Genomic DNA, 14,280 nt, shown 5'->3' with positions numbered 1-14,280 from the left:
CCCCCGGCACACCCGCTGCCTCCGCCACCTTTCGCTGCCGCGGGCCCGGGGAGGGGGGGGGCACTCCCCGTTTCTGCTCAACACGGACGGGCAGGGAGGAGGGAAGGGGCCGATCCTGCCCCCGCGTCCGCGGCGCGGGGGTCTGCGGGGGGAACGCGCAGCTCGGGCTCGTCCCAGCGCTGCCGGGCGAGGCAGGGCCCGTCCTGCCAGGGACGAGCGGGCAGCGGGGCAGAGGGATCGCGGTGCCAGCGCACGGGGACGGGGGGAGGCAGCGGCAGCACCGTGCTGCGAGGGGGGAGCGGCCCCAGGGCCAGCCTTTGGGGGCCGGGGGCTGCGCTGGGCGCGCAGGACCGCCATGGGGCAGCACCCATGGGGCAGCACCCATGGGCCCTGGCCCCCGGCAGGGCTGCGGGGTGCTGGGGCGTCAGGGTGGGTTTGGGCTGGGGCGGTGCTGCTCCTGCACCGCAGCCTCCCGAGCCCATGGTGAGTGCCGGAGGGGCTGGCCGGGTCTCCTCCCTACGCCTGTGGGGTCCATGCTGCTCTGAACCCCTGCTGCTCCCGGGACTGTGTCTGGGACCCGCTGCTCTGCTTCGGTGCCCGTTTTCTGCCCTGGATTTGGCCTGTCCGACGGCAGAGCCTCTTCCCGGCCTGGCACGTGTGGTGTCCAGTGCCCTCCAAGAGGTGGGCTCATCCCCCGGGGCACAGGAGACTGTGGCATCCCCCCAGCTGGCACATCTAGGGTGCCACCCGCACCCTGGTGTCACCTGCTGCTGCCAGGACCATCCTCCGCAGCCTGAGCACCAAACCTTTCCTCTGCCTGAGAAGGGGAAAAAATACCTTACAAAGGCATCAAGCTTTTTTTTTTTGACAGAAAGGCCTCAACAGCCTTGGGCACGAGATGGCACGTTACCCCTCTGGGGACGCGGGAGTGCTCTGGGAGCGGTTTGGGGCACGGGGCCACGGGCAGGATGGTGCTGAGCATGCAGGGCGTGCGGGTTGGGGTGAGGTTTGGTAACTGCAGGCAGCGCTGCAAGGGGTAGCAGGGTGAAATGCAAGGGGCTGGCAGCACTGGGGGAAGGCGGAGAGCAAGGGCTAGGCTGAGGAAGGCCGGCAGGGAGGAAACTCTTCCCGCAGAGGGGAATTACCCCGTTTCTCCTCCGTTACATCCGCCCCTTCTCCTGCCTGTTGCCTCCAGCCAGGCTGTGGGCAGAGAAGATGCTCAAAGCAGCGTTTCGGAGGCTGAGCGGATGGGCTGGCACAGCCTGCAACAGGCGCACGACCAGCCCCGGGTTCATAAGGACCTACCTTCTTTGCATCGTGGTGCAATTAAAAGTTCGAGCGATGGCCTCGCCCCATCCCTGTGGGAATTGCACTCAGGGGTGCGTGGTGCTGCCTGGGAGGGCTCTGCGTCCCACCATCACATCTTCTAACAGCACTCGGCGCCTTTCTGGTCTAATTAGAACCTACGAATGCTTTAACATCTTCAGGATGGGACAATTTGCACCCAGGGGGCTTTAAAAGGTGGTGCTGAAAAGTCCCGTGGCTCTCATGTTAGTGTTCTGGGCAAATGGGAAAGTCTGGGGAATAAGGAGCATCCCCCACTGTGGAGCACGGTTAATCAGAGACCGGTCATGGACTAACCTGCAGAGAGGCCAACATGAATTATCTATCGATACAGGCTACAAAAATATGATTGGGAACTCTTACCAGTAATTTCTCCACAGAAATACCCCAGGCTGCCTGCTGCAGTGGGGCCGGAGGCTTGTTTAACTCGCTCCATCTCAGGGATGCATCTCCCGGTGCCCCAGGCTGCTGCCTTGTCTGTCGTTCCCTCCGCACTGCCTGCCCGGGCAGCAGGACTCCTGCCAAACCCCGCAGGGTCGATGGCACCCGAGCGCTCTGGGAGCGCGCAGGGTGGTCCCCGGACCGGAGGGGCTGTGTGTCCTCTGCCTGCCGCGGTCCCCTGCGCCATCGGGGCTCGAGTGCCCGGCTCTGACCTGGCCTGCAGCCGACGGCGCTGCTGCTTTTGTTATTATGGCTTCATTTTGTTTCTTTTTTTTATTTATTTTGCCCCTTCCCTCTGTTTTTTGGGCAGGATCCGCATTAGTCCCCCCTCCCCAAGCCAGAAACACGTTGGCTAATGCACCCAGCCAAGCACCAGCCGCCGCAACGCTGCTGGAGCCCGGCACGCTCCGCTCGCTGCCAGACTGCGGATGGGGAGACCCCAAACCCTCTGGGGGGCTGTTTCGGTCTCTCTGCCCGTCCCCGAGCAGCTCTCCGCCTCTCTGGCTGGGCTGGTAGGCCAGGAGATGCAAACGCAGCTCTCCGGTTCAGCAGGGCATCTCGGACCCTTCTCCTCTCCTCCGTCTTGTCACCAGGTTGGTCCTGCACTGGACATCCCAGCTTCAGAGCTTGGGCGTTGCTGGGAAGAGGGAGTTATGGCTGAGGAACCAGCCCTGAGGCCACCAGGGGGTTTCCCATTAGGACAGGCAGGGTGTGCGTTGCCACAGGGTCTGGTGGTCTCTCTCTGGGTTTCTTGGGGCTTTTCCTTCTGCTCCAAAGAAGGAGCCTCTGTGCTGCCCCGTCCGTGGCGGACAGACAGCTCACCTGGGTTTTACTGAGGTGGTAACACCCATGAGAGGTGTCAGCTCTAACTACAGACCTTGTCTTCCCGCTTTCCACGGGCCATCCCCACACCGACCACAAACGCTGCTGCAGTATGTGGGAAGGTGCAGCTAAAAGATGAGAACGTCGTGGGAGCAGCTGCCTTCTCCTCCTACCTGGGGACAGAGAAGAGCGGGCAGGAAGGCCACGAGTCCTCCCAGGGGTGCCATGGGCCAGACTGCTGCCTGCCCTTGTGCTGTGCGGCCCCTTTTCCCCCAGCTCCCCAAAGGGGCTTGCAGCAGGGACGTGCGGTGGAGTCCCACCTCCTGCGTGAGAAACTGAATCTCTTCGTTGAGAGCTCGGAGGGTGACGTTGTGAACCCAGCCAAAACAATGTGGGAAGGGGCTTTCATGGCTTGGAGCTTTGGGTTGCTTCACCTTGGACCTTCCGTGGGCACCACGGGGAGCTCAGGGCTGGCCCCTTCCTCCCCACGGGCTCCAGAGGGTTTTTTTGGGACTCGCCTCTGTGCTGGCTGGAGAAGCGTGGAGAAACGAGGCATCGCCTCGGGCGAGCGGTGCGGCCTCTGCTGCCCTCCTCCACAGCGTCCCCGGGAGGAGCCCTGGGCTGGGGGGGCACCGCTGACGGGGGAGAGTTGGGGGTCACGGGGATGAGGCGGGGAGGAACCGGGCCGTGCCTGGGAGCCGAGGGGAGGGCTGGCGGCTTGGGCAAGAGCAGGCAGGGCAAAGCGATGGAGGGGAGACGGATGCAGCGGGTGAGCAGAGCTTGGGGTGCCCGGGGGAGCCCCAGCAAACAGGCGAGGCACCCGGCGCGGGCAGGAGGGGTGCCCGCAGGGAGCCCTGGCTCCGCTCCAGCCCCTTGCCGAGGACCTCATGGCAGGAGGGTCCGGAGAGCGGCTGGCTGCGGGCAGATCCGGGCCTGCCCCCGCTCCCCCGGGCTGCCGCACCGGATCCCGGCTCCTTTCTAGTCCGTCCTCCAGCCCCGAGCCCCCCAGGTCCGGCTTCGGGAGCCACCGAAGGCTCCTGATTGTAACCGGAGACAAAGAGAGCCGGGCTTTGACCGCCGCGCTGACAGCCCGTGCCTGGAGCCGCTGAAAGCACCGCCAGCAGCCCCGGGGGTGGCCGGGCTGCGCGGGGGCCCCCCGGGAGCCGGAGGCTGGAGCGGGCACCGACGCCCAGCCGCAGGCATCGCCCCCGGCTCCGGCTGCGGGTCCCCACCGCTGAGCCACGGGGCCGCGGCGAGGACGTGGCCGCTGCCGCTCGGGCGAGCCCCGGCGGGGGCTGCGGGCCGGCCTGGGCTCGGGCGGGCGGCCGGAGGCCGGGGGAGCGGGGAGGGGGCCGGGGCGCGGAGGGGTGGCGGGGGCCGAGACGGCCCCGCGGGTGCGGAGCGGGCAGGGTCGGTCCCAGCGGCGCTTCCCCGCTGCTCACCCCTCGTCCCTGCGCTCGGGCTCGCGTTTGACCGGGATTTCGCTGCGTGCGGAGCGAATGGCCGCGGCGGTGGCTGCGATCAGCCGAAGGCTGCTCCGGGAGCACGGGCCAGGACACACGCCCCACGCAGCCGCCTGCCATGGGGACATCTGTCTGGGCAGCCGCCGCTCACCCCCCGCCTCTGCCTCAGACCTGCCCCTTCGGGGACCCTCATTTCCCCCCCCGGGAGGTTTTTGGTGCTGCGGCTCTGCTGGGGCCCAGCCAGGCACCCCCCAGGCCCGGGATGCTGCTGGGTTGGGGCTACCTGGTGTCCTGGGGTGGGGGTCCAGCACGGTGCCCTGCGCCCTGCCAGGGGCCCTGACATCCCTCCCCGGCCCCGATGCGCCCAGCACATTGCTGTGGGAGTTGCAGGGTGGCAGCTGGGACAAAGTCATCAAGGGGATACAGGGACTTTCCCTCACTCCTTCCCAAGCAGCTGGAGACAAACAGGGACCCGTCAGCTCCGGGAGACCCAGAATGTGACATTACAGCATGACCCAAATGACCAGGTCCCCACCCCAGATGGGTGACAAGGCTGGCGGCTGCTCCAGCCCCAGCGACTGTTCAAAGCCAGCAGCTGCCCGTGTCCCAGCGCCCGTCACCGAACTCGGGGTGACAAGCGGTTGGGTGCCACCACATGTCACCCAGGGAACCCCCGTGAGCCCTGGCCACCCGCCTCTGTGGGAACAGCCCCGCTGCGGGTGCGAGAGTCCTGGCTACAGCATCTCGGCGGAAACCTCTTGCTCAGGTTGTGCCGTGCTGGATACGGCATCTCCATGGAAACCCTCCCGCTCCGGCTGTGCGGGCTCGGGAGATGCCATCTCCACGGAAACGCGGCTGCGGCGGCTGTGCAGGCCGGGATGCACCAGCCGGGCACCGGGTGCCCACGGCGGGAGGGTTGGGGGTGTCCGGGGTGCCCCTGGCTGCGGGGTGATGGAGGAGAGCCAGACCCACCTCCGAGGCCAAAGGGGGCCCAGGCGAGCAGGGGATGGAGCGCAGGCCACCCCCGTCCCCAGCACAGGGGCAGGAGGGACAGGGAATGTGGGGGGAGCGCGGCTGTGCCTAAAACACCTGCACAAAATCTGCCTCCCCTGCCCCACCCTCTGCACGGTGCCAAGCAGAGCCCCCCGCCTCCACAGGTTTTGGGGGGCTCATCCCCTCTCCCACCCTGGGGCTCAGTCAGGCCCGTCCTGGGGAGGGCCATTTCCCACGCCACGGGGGCCAGAGGCGTTCGGGGACACGGAGATCCCCCGATCCCAGTGAGCGAGGGGGCAGGACCCCGCGACGGCTGGGGGGACCCCGTGGTGGCTCCGGTGCTCACACGTCCCGTAGCACAGGGAGCTGGAGGGCTGAGCTTTCGCCCTCAGAAATAGCCCAGACAAAATATTTTACAGGTTATTTATAGCCTGCATTTAAAAAAAAAAAACACACCACCTAAAGCCTTTTATTTGTTGATTTTAAATCTGCCTTTTACTTTCATTCAGCTCCCGCTAGTCTCCCAGGATGGTGGTGCAGGAGCCCGGCTGCACCGGCAGCTCCCGGGGGGCTGGAGTAGCCTCTGGGCTGGGGCATCGGCTGTCCCTGGCCAGGGGCGGCTCGGGGGACACCGGGGGTGGCTGTGCCGCTGCCTTGGCATGGCACCCAGCCCGGGCACGCCGCACCAGAGAGGCACAGCCCCCGGCAGCGCTGCCTGTCCCTGCCACCAGGATCCGCGGCCGAGCACCCACGGGCTGCCCAGCCCAGGCCCGGGCCACCGCCGCTGTCACGGCCGGGATTAGCCACCGCTCCCGCCGGCACCGCGGGCAGCTCGGCCGCCCTCGCCGAGGCTCCCAGCTCTGTAAGCCCGGCTTTGACGTAGCCCAGAAAGTAGGCCAGTAAGAGCAAACCGCAGCCGCTGGCCGCCCTCCCCGGGGACGCGCTGCCCGTGGGTCGGGGGCCCTCGCACCGCCGCTCCCCGGGGGTCACCGGGCAGTTGGGGAGGGGGGTTTTCTCCCGGTGCTGGAGCTCCTGGCACCCACCGCCTCACACCTTGTGTGGCAGCCAGAGCCCGGTCCCACCGCCGCACCGGGAGGGCAGCCGGGCTGGAAGGGCAAGGATTGGGCCAGGACTGGCCCACGGGGAGCCGGTCCCCAGCCTGCAGCAGCACCTGCTCCATGCCAGGGCCCTGCGGGACTCCCCGGCCTGTTTCTGGGGGGGGGTCCCCCCGCTGTGGCTCCTCTCCCCCCGTCCCCCCTGCCCTCGGAGCTGCCAGCGGGCATCCCCAGCGTCCCCCTTTCCTGCAGCAGTTTGCAGCGCGGGGAGCTGGCCCGGCAGCCCCGAGCGGCCCTGCTGCGTCGGGGTCCCTCCTCTAGCTCCCCCCCAGCAGCTCACGCTGACGCTTTCTGCGTTTCTTTTTGAAGCATCTCTGGACACTGGAAACCCCAGTTCAAGCCCAGTCCAGCCCAGCGCTGCCCTTCCTTGTGGGATGAGGCACATCCAGCTCTGTGGCTTGAAGCTGTCCCCTCTCACCTCTGAGAATCACCCACCACCCAAAACGCAGCGCGAGGCAGCCCCCGGGGCGAGGGGCCACGTGCCAGCAGGTCCCACTCGCTGCTTCAGGCAGTCCCAGCTGGTGACAGCCATAAACCCACCAGCTCCGCCGAGGCCTGAGCCGGTTTCAGACCCGGTGGCCTCAGTCCCTGGCAGGATCCGCACCCCATGAAGGGGCTGCCCCGGCGCCACCATCACTCCTGCTCTGGGGTAGCTGCGGAGGTCCCAGCCCAGGCTGGGGCAGGGCCAGACCCCGCAGGGCTGTGCAGACCCTCCTCAGGGACATGGGGGACACCAGGCACAGCGGCATGGCAGAGCACAGTGCTTTGCCGTGGGGCTGATCGAATGTGGGGACCACAGCGGGCACTGCCTTCCCCTGGCTCCAGGGCACCTCGGCTTTTACTGCAAGAGACCCCCCCCTCCCCCTCCATGACCCCCCCAGGGGTGCAGGTTTGGGGCAGGCAGGGCGGGGGGAAGCTGGGGCCACCAGCCTGGCGAGGGGCTCTCCGGCGTCACAGCACGGAAACGCTCTCTGCTTCCTTTCCCTTTTTTTTTTTTTTCAGCCCGGGGTAAATTCGTGTGACACAACCCCGGCCCCGTCCGCAGGCCAGCGCTATCTGGCCGCCCCAGGGTGCTGCGCGGGGCCAGCGACACCCAGGCCGGGTCCCTGGCAGAGCCGACACCGACAGCGGCCCCCACCCTGGGAGGAGCGCCAGCACCCCGAGCACAAGAGCCCTGTGTGGTTTTGGGGTGGGAAGCAGGGGGGTACAGAGCACCCGCTCTCAACCCCGTGGGCAGCTGCGCCCCAGCCCCAAAGGACAAGCCCCCCTCCCCTGGCAGGACCTGGCTGCAGGGGAGAAGGGTGACAGCTCTGTCCCAGTCCCAGGGGGACAGGCAGGGGCCTGGGCCCACCTCCCCATGGCGGGCTGCGGTGGCAGCATGGGAGGAGGCGTCCCTGGCATGTGGAACGTGGTTCCTGGGAACGGCACCAGCTCCAGCTCCTTCACTGGGGCCAGGGAGTGTTGCTGGGGCTGGCACGAGCACAGCATGTGTGGGAAGGGAGGCCTGGAGGGTCCCTGCCAGCACCCTGCTGTCACCCTCCCAGGGGTGGGCTGGGCAGGGAGGCCGGGCTCAGCGGCAGGAAGAGGGCAGAGCCAGCTCCCAGTGGTAGTGTGGCCCGACAGCCGTTAGCCAGCTCCTTGGGTCTGCCAGAGCTGGGCAGAAGCAACTCTGGAGCCACAGATGACCTGTGGAGCGGGGCCCCGGGGCCAGGCTCAGTGCAGCAGCCATAAGAAAGCCCCTTTAGCCACAATTAAAACAAAAATTACATCTAAAAAGTTGTATTATATATAAAGAAGTGGGGGTATGAAAGACAAAACCACTGGGCAGGGGAAAGCCGGCCCAGCCCTGATGGAGTGCTGGTGGCTGCTCCCCCTGCCAGCATCCCCCGGGCCGCCCGCAGCACAGCACGCTGCCCATGTCACCACAGGCCACGCTGCCCTGCCCCAGGCCAGGGACAGGCAGGAGGGACAGGCAGGAGGTCACCCCACCCCTGGGGTGCCATGAGGGCAGCCACGCAGCCTGCACGGACAAGGCAGCCCAGGAGGCACCCGGGCACGGAGCTACCGTGCTCTCCTGCGCGGGCGGCGCCAGGGCCGCTCCGGCTGCTCGGGCGCAGCCTCTAGCGCTGGCGTGGCTCCGGCGCCAGGCGCGGTGGCCATGTCGGGGACATCCTCGGCACAGATGGGCTGGATGATGTGGCCCGCTCGGGTGAGGACGGGGGGAGCGGTGAGCTTCTGGAAGGCACGCTGCGTGTTCCAGGTGGGGCCCACGGGCGTCCGGATGCTCTGCTCAAACTGCTGGTGCCTCTCGAAGGGGAAGGGCAGCTCGCTGACCTGCGGGGAACAGCGCAGCGGGGTGACCCCCACGGCCACCCAGCGCGGCGGGGTGACCCAGGGGCCACTTTCACCCCGGCTGGTGCCGGTTCCCACTCGTCCAGGACCCGCTCACGCTGTGCTTCCCGTCCCCTGCCCTGCCGACTGCCTCGCTCCATCCCCTCTTCTAACAGACCCTCCTCCTCCCTCCATCACCCTGCTGGCCTCGGGGCTGTCACAGCTGGGAACGAAGCAGCCAGGCAGGGACAGGGGAGGTTTTGGGAAGGGGTCCCAGGCTGCTGGGTGCTGGGGCACCGGCTGCCGCTGCTCACGGGGGCTGTGTGTCACCCACCTGGTGTGCTGCCGCGTGGATGTTGCGCCGCTCGCTCATGATGACGTGGGGCAAGTGCTGGTCCTGGCGGGCAGGCGCCGGGGGCGGCTTGAGCAGGAACCTGCCGGGCAAGCGAGACGTCAGGGCCTGGTGCTGGGCTGAGGCCCGGTGCTGCGGCTCTTCCACACTCACCGTTTGATTTTCTTGGCGCTGGGCTTCAGCCCGGTGCCTCCCCACTCGCCCCAGCCCGGCAGCACCAGGTTCACCGGCTGCGGCTTCGCAGCCTGCTCTGCCTTGCGCTTCTCCCGGCGGAAGTCAGCAACCACGTCGTCCCCGGCAAAGGCCTCTGTGATCACCCCTCGTTGGTCGATGCCACCCTCCTGCGGAGAGGAGGGTCAGGCCCCTGCAGCGAACCCCGCCCCGGGACCTAGGGACAGGCCCCTCCTGCTCACCTCCTCCTCCAGGACCACGGGTAGGCTGGGGCACTGAACCTCCTGGGGCTTCCCTGCCAGCACGGCCTGCAGGCTGATCATCTTCTTCTTTTTGGGTGGTGGCTTCTTGGCACACCTGTCCCCAGCTCTGCCTTCTTCCTGCTGCTGCACTCGCTTCTCTGCTCTCGAGGCCACTGGCTTCTCCTGCTCTTCCACACGCTCCTCCGAGGCCAGAGCCTCAATGTCCTCCATCGTCCGCATCCGGCCCAGCTGCTGTGACAGCAGGATCTCCTCCTGGGCCTGGGGAGGCTGCTCCACCTCCACGCTCACCTGCTCCACCCCTCCGCTCCCCTGGTCCTCAGCACGGGCAGGGTGGATGGGGCTGTGCCCTGGACATTCAGGAACTGCCTCCGGCTCATCAGCACCTACACATTGAGGCAACGTGAGAACCAGCCACCCAGGAGCCGGGAGGGAGCAGGACAGCTGTGTGCAGGGGGGCAAAGGACAGCCCCCCCCGTCCCCCCTGCTCTGCCCAGCCCTGTGGCTGCCTGCGGCTGCGAGCTCCTCACCTGGTCCCTCGGGGCTCCCTGCCCGCTGCTGCCGCGCGCGCCGTTTCTGCGCAAAGTCTTGCAGCAGAGCTTCCTCCTCCGACATCTCCTCCTCCTCCTCCTCCTCAGACATCTCCTCCTTGCTCTCCGCAGCACCAGCCACTGCAACGTCTCCAAGACCCTCCTGCGCCTCAGGCTCCTCGGCCGGGCCGCTGGGCTTGCCCAGCATCCAGGGATTAGCTCCGCTGGCGCCCGCAGGGATGGCGGGGACGGTCACCGACACCAGGTCCTCCTCAGGCGCGTCACCTGGCTCCTCCTCGGGCAGCTCCACCCGCACCTTCTGCGTCAGCTCCTTGTTCTTGGCCAGCTGCTCCTGCATGGCCTTGCGGGCCTGCGAGGGGACCGAGATGTTGCTAATGCAGGCCAGAAACAACACGCCCACCTTCCTTGCCCCACCTCAGCTGTCTCCCCCTTCCCCAGCCAGCACTGGAGGCCGTGCTGTGGCCTTCAATAGATAAAGGGGGCTCATAAGAGAGACTGAGAGAGACTTTATAGCAAGGCCTGGAGTGACAGGACAAGGGGCAACGGTTTTAAACTGAAATAAAAGTGAACGAGTGTAGGTTTACATTAGATATAAAGAAGAAATGTTTTATGATGAGGGTGGTGAGACCCTGGTCCAGGTTGCCCAGAGAAGCTGTGGCTGCCCCCTCCCTGGCAGTGCTCAAGGCCAGGTTGGATGGGGCTTGGAGCAACCTGGTCTGGTGGAAGGTGTCCCTGCCCATGGCAGAGGGGTTGGACTGGACGGTCTTTGAAGGTCCCTCACAACCCAAACCCTTCTGTGACTCTGATCTCACCTCCAGGTCATACTTGGCCATGATGGCCCTGGAACGGGCCCATTTTCCCTTGTTCTGGTGCTTAAGACTCATCCGCTCCTGGGGGGAAGAGAGAAGTGTCAGAAAGAGCAACCTCAGGAGCGGGGACTTCCCAAGGGGTGGGGGAGAAGGGCAGCAGCAGCACCTGCATCCTAAGCTGCTCCAGCTCCTCCAGCCTCGCCAAGGCGGCCTCGGGGTCCGACTTGTGCAGCAGCTCAAACTCCTTCAAGGCCTTGCGCCTCTTGCTTTTTTTCAGCACGCGATGGTACCTGGTGCGAGGGCGGAGAGCCGGGGAGTGAGACCTCACGGTGCCGGGGAGGCCCCGGGAACGCAGCACTGATTTGGGCAGATCCCAGGAAGGAAGGGGGCCGCTCCACCTGCCTCCACGTTTTGCCCATACCCCCGCCTTGGGGAGGGTCAGCTTCGGCTCTGAGGCCAGGAGCCAGCCCTCTCCCACCGCACCAAGCCCAGCCACCGCAGAGCCTTACTTCTTGCTCTTGATCTTCTTCTCTCGCCGAGCTTTGGCTTCGTAGTAGGACTGCACGGCCCGAGCCTTCTGCAGCTCTGCCCGCCGCTGCCGGGCCTGCCGGGGAGCGCAGCGTGAGGGCAAGGGCCAAGGAAGGGGCCTCCTGAGCCAGGGCATGGTGGGGGGAAGCACTCACCTCCTCCAAGCTCATCGCCTGCAGCGAGGCCGTCTCCTCCGGCGTCAGGAGCGGGTCTGTGATGGGCTGCTGCGTCTTCTGGAGCAGCCCAAAGATCTCCTGCTCCAGGGGAGTTCGGGCCTGGTGGGACAGAACAGATGCAGCAAGAGCACGATAAGAAAAGAAGAACTGCAAGAGTCAATGCTCCCCTAGACGTCCCCGTCCTTCCTGGTGCCCCTGAGCAGGTCTGTGGGAGGGCTCAGAAGCGTGCCCCGCTCCTCCCAGGGGCTGGGGTCACAGCCCTGCTCTCGGGTCCCACACAACAGCCCACGGCTTGCTGCGGGCCTGCCCAGCGCCCTGCCAGCCACCGTGCCAGGTTAGTGCAGGCAGAACTGCTCCCAGGGTAAAGAACTAGGCTCACAGTCAACAGGCAGCACTGACCAGGTAGCACCGGGCAAGAAGCATGCAGCAGAAGTTCCAGGCCACGCCACACCACATCCCACTGACTAAAAACAGGAGAGGGGACAGAGCAGGCCCCAAACGCTCTGCTCTCACCTCACCCGGCCTCTCCCAGCGAGCACTTACACACCTGCTATCTGCGAGGAACGCCAAAGACTTCCCTTTTAATCCTCCCAAGCTCAGCGTGCACCTGCCCAGAGTCCCAGCTGCAGGCTGGGCCTTCCTCACGCCTACCTCACTCCTCCCAGCACAGCCAAGAGACGTCGAGCTGCGCGATACACGACAGCACCCACCTTCCATCCTGAAGCCACTTGCTCCACGGGGACGACCGCAGCAATCTCCTGCTTCAGAGGGAAAACCAGCTGCTCTGCCCGTCGGTTCTGCAAAACCACCTGCTGCCATTTGCCCACGTCTTTGGAGGTCCTGACGTAGGCAGCTTCCCTCACGACCTGCAGGCAGGGTGAGAAGGGGAAAGGATGAGTAGAGAAAGGCTGACGTAAAGAACAAAGCCTGTCCGCAGCAGAGAGGAGCAGAGGGGCAGGCGGGGCTCCGCTCTACCGCCCGGTGAGGCCAGAACTTCCCTCCCCTGCCTGCCCAGGCCCACTCACCCGCTCCGCCTCCTCTTTGCTGAGCGGCAGCTCCACTGCCTTCTTCTGCTTCACTCTGGTCAGCTCGTTCTTCACGCTGCTCAGGGCGGATTTGGGACGGATGGGCCGCAGGAGCTCAGACAGAACCAGCTTCTCCCCAGCACCTACACGAGGTCCCGCGCGTCAAGCCACGGGGCTGCAGCCGCGTTCAGCCCCAAGGTGCCCGTCAGCAGGGCGGGCACAGCAACCCCCAAGCTGTCCGCTGCAGGCGGGCAGCGGGAGCTCTGCCCAGCCTGCCGGGGTCTCACCTTTGCAGCTGACGTTGAACTCGGACACCTGCCCGCTCGCCTCTGTGCGCTCTGCCAGCTTCCGCCTACGAGAAGAGAAAAGAGAATAAACCAAAAGGCTCCTCGTGTGTCCCCCGCGTGCTCCTGCTCCCATCCGCTGCTCCGGCAGAGACGGAGGCGCCGGTGCCAGCGGGAAGGGGAACCGAGCGCCCTCCCACCCGTCCCCTTCGAAGCCCTCCTGCGCCGCCTCGCAGGGCCAGCGGGGAGGAGGCGCGGCGTGGCTGCTGCGAGAGCCCCGCGGCCGAGCGGCGGGAGCCCCGCAGTCACCCCCCACTCACCGCTTCCGTCCGGAGAGGGAACTGACCGCCTCCAGGAGCTGCCGGTGCCGCCGCTCGCCATCCTCCTGCCCGGGCACACGCGGTTACAGATCCCGTCCCAGCCCAGGCAGGGGCCCGGCACCGCAGCCGCCGACCACGGCCAAGGGGACAGCCCCGGCCGGCGCTACCGGGAGCAGCGTCTGCCCCGCGGTGCCCCGCCACCGCCCGGGCCCCGGCCTGCGCCCGCCCCGGCCCCCAGCCAGGCCAGGCTGCCCTCCGCTGCGGCCGCCCCGGGACGCACGGGGCCGGGGAGCGCCCGGAGCTCGGCACGCAGCGGCGGCGGCTGCCGGGGGGGGCCCAGCCCCGCGCCGCTCACCTCCTCCTCGCTCTCGCTGCCGCTCACGGCCGCCTCCACGCCCAGCCACTCCTCCGCCATCGCGCCGCACGCCGGCCGAGCCGCAAAGCGCCGCGCCGCTCCCGCGCGACAGGCCGCAAAGCGCCGCTTCCGCCCGGGCTGCCGACGCCACCGAGCGCCGCGCTTCCGCCCGCCCTGCCGGACGTCACGGTTGCCGTGGCAGCGGGGCCCGGCGGGCGGAGGACGGGGCCGCGCCCCGGCCTGTCCGCGGAGCGGGACCAGCCCAGGCGCTCCCCGCCGCGCTGGGGCCCGGACCGGGGGAAGGGGCGGTGGGCTAACAGGAGACCCTGGGGCGGGGCGGGGCCGGGCCCCGCGGGCTGCCCTGGCCCCGCCGCACCGGGGCTGCGGCCCCACTCCCCCCCCCCCCCGCCCCGCGGCGCCGCCGGGCCCCGCCCCCGGCCACGTGCCGAGCCCGGGGGCGGCCCCGCCCCTTAGCCCCGCCTCCCCTTGTCCGCACCGGGGCGGGGGGGAGGCTCCGCGGAGTGACGTCGCGCCCGTCCAATGGGAAGGCGGGGAGCGGCGGGGCGGGGCGTGCGGATCGGCCAATGGCTGGCGCGGCCCCGCCCCCGCGGCGGCGCGGGGCGAGGCGGCCCCTCCCGCGGCGCTGAGGGAGCGAGCGGCGCGCCCGGCCCGGCCCGCCCGGCGCTGCCGCACGGCACACGGTGAGCGGCGGCGGCGGCGGCGGCGGCGCGGGGCCCTTCTCCTCCCCTCCCCTCCCGGCCGCGGGGGCGGGGCTGCCCTGTCCCCTCCGCTCCCGGTGGGGCCTGTGCGGGGCCGCCCCCCCCGCGCCGGGGGCTCCCCTCAGGGCCGGGGGCTCCCCTCAGGGCCGGGGGCTCCCCTGGCCGCGCCCTGCCCGCCCCGCTCCCCGGTGGGTTTCCATGGCGACACCCCTCCCGGGGCG

At 67.9% G+C, this 14,280-nt stretch overlaps 1 protein-coding gene across 1 annotated transcript; it reads right to left on the bottom strand.

Annotated features, from left to right (window-relative positions):
* Positions 1-7,941: 7,941 nt before the first annotated feature.
* UTP14A (UTP14A small subunit processome component) lies at positions 7,942-13,494 on the bottom strand. Its single transcript, XM_068419887.1, has 14 exons — positions 13,341-13,494; positions 12,986-13,050; positions 12,669-12,733; positions 12,382-12,524; positions 12,067-12,222; positions 11,336-11,455; positions 11,162-11,256; positions 10,819-10,942; positions 10,656-10,733; positions 9,823-10,192; positions 9,275-9,678; positions 9,015-9,202; positions 8,844-8,943; positions 7,942-8,512 (listed from the first exon to the last, which is right to left on the bottom strand). The coding sequence occupies exons 1-14, from the start codon at positions 13,398-13,400 to the stop codon at positions 8,240-8,242; spliced, it is 2,241 nt and encodes a 746-aa protein (XP_068275988.1). The 5' UTR covers positions 13,401-13,494; the 3' UTR covers positions 7,942-8,239.
* Between the last annotated feature and the right edge of the window lie 786 nt (positions 13,495-14,280).

Source organism: Nyctibius grandis, chromosome 29 (genome assembly GCF_013368605.1).
Source record: "Nyctibius grandis isolate bNycGra1 chromosome 29, bNycGra1.pri, whole genome shotgun sequence".
Taxonomy (NCBI): Eukaryota; Metazoa; Chordata; class Aves; order Nyctibiiformes; family Nyctibiidae; genus Nyctibius; species Nyctibius grandis.
The sequence above is the reverse complement of the archived record's forward strand: the minus strand, read 5'-3'. Positions and strand labels throughout refer to the sequence as shown.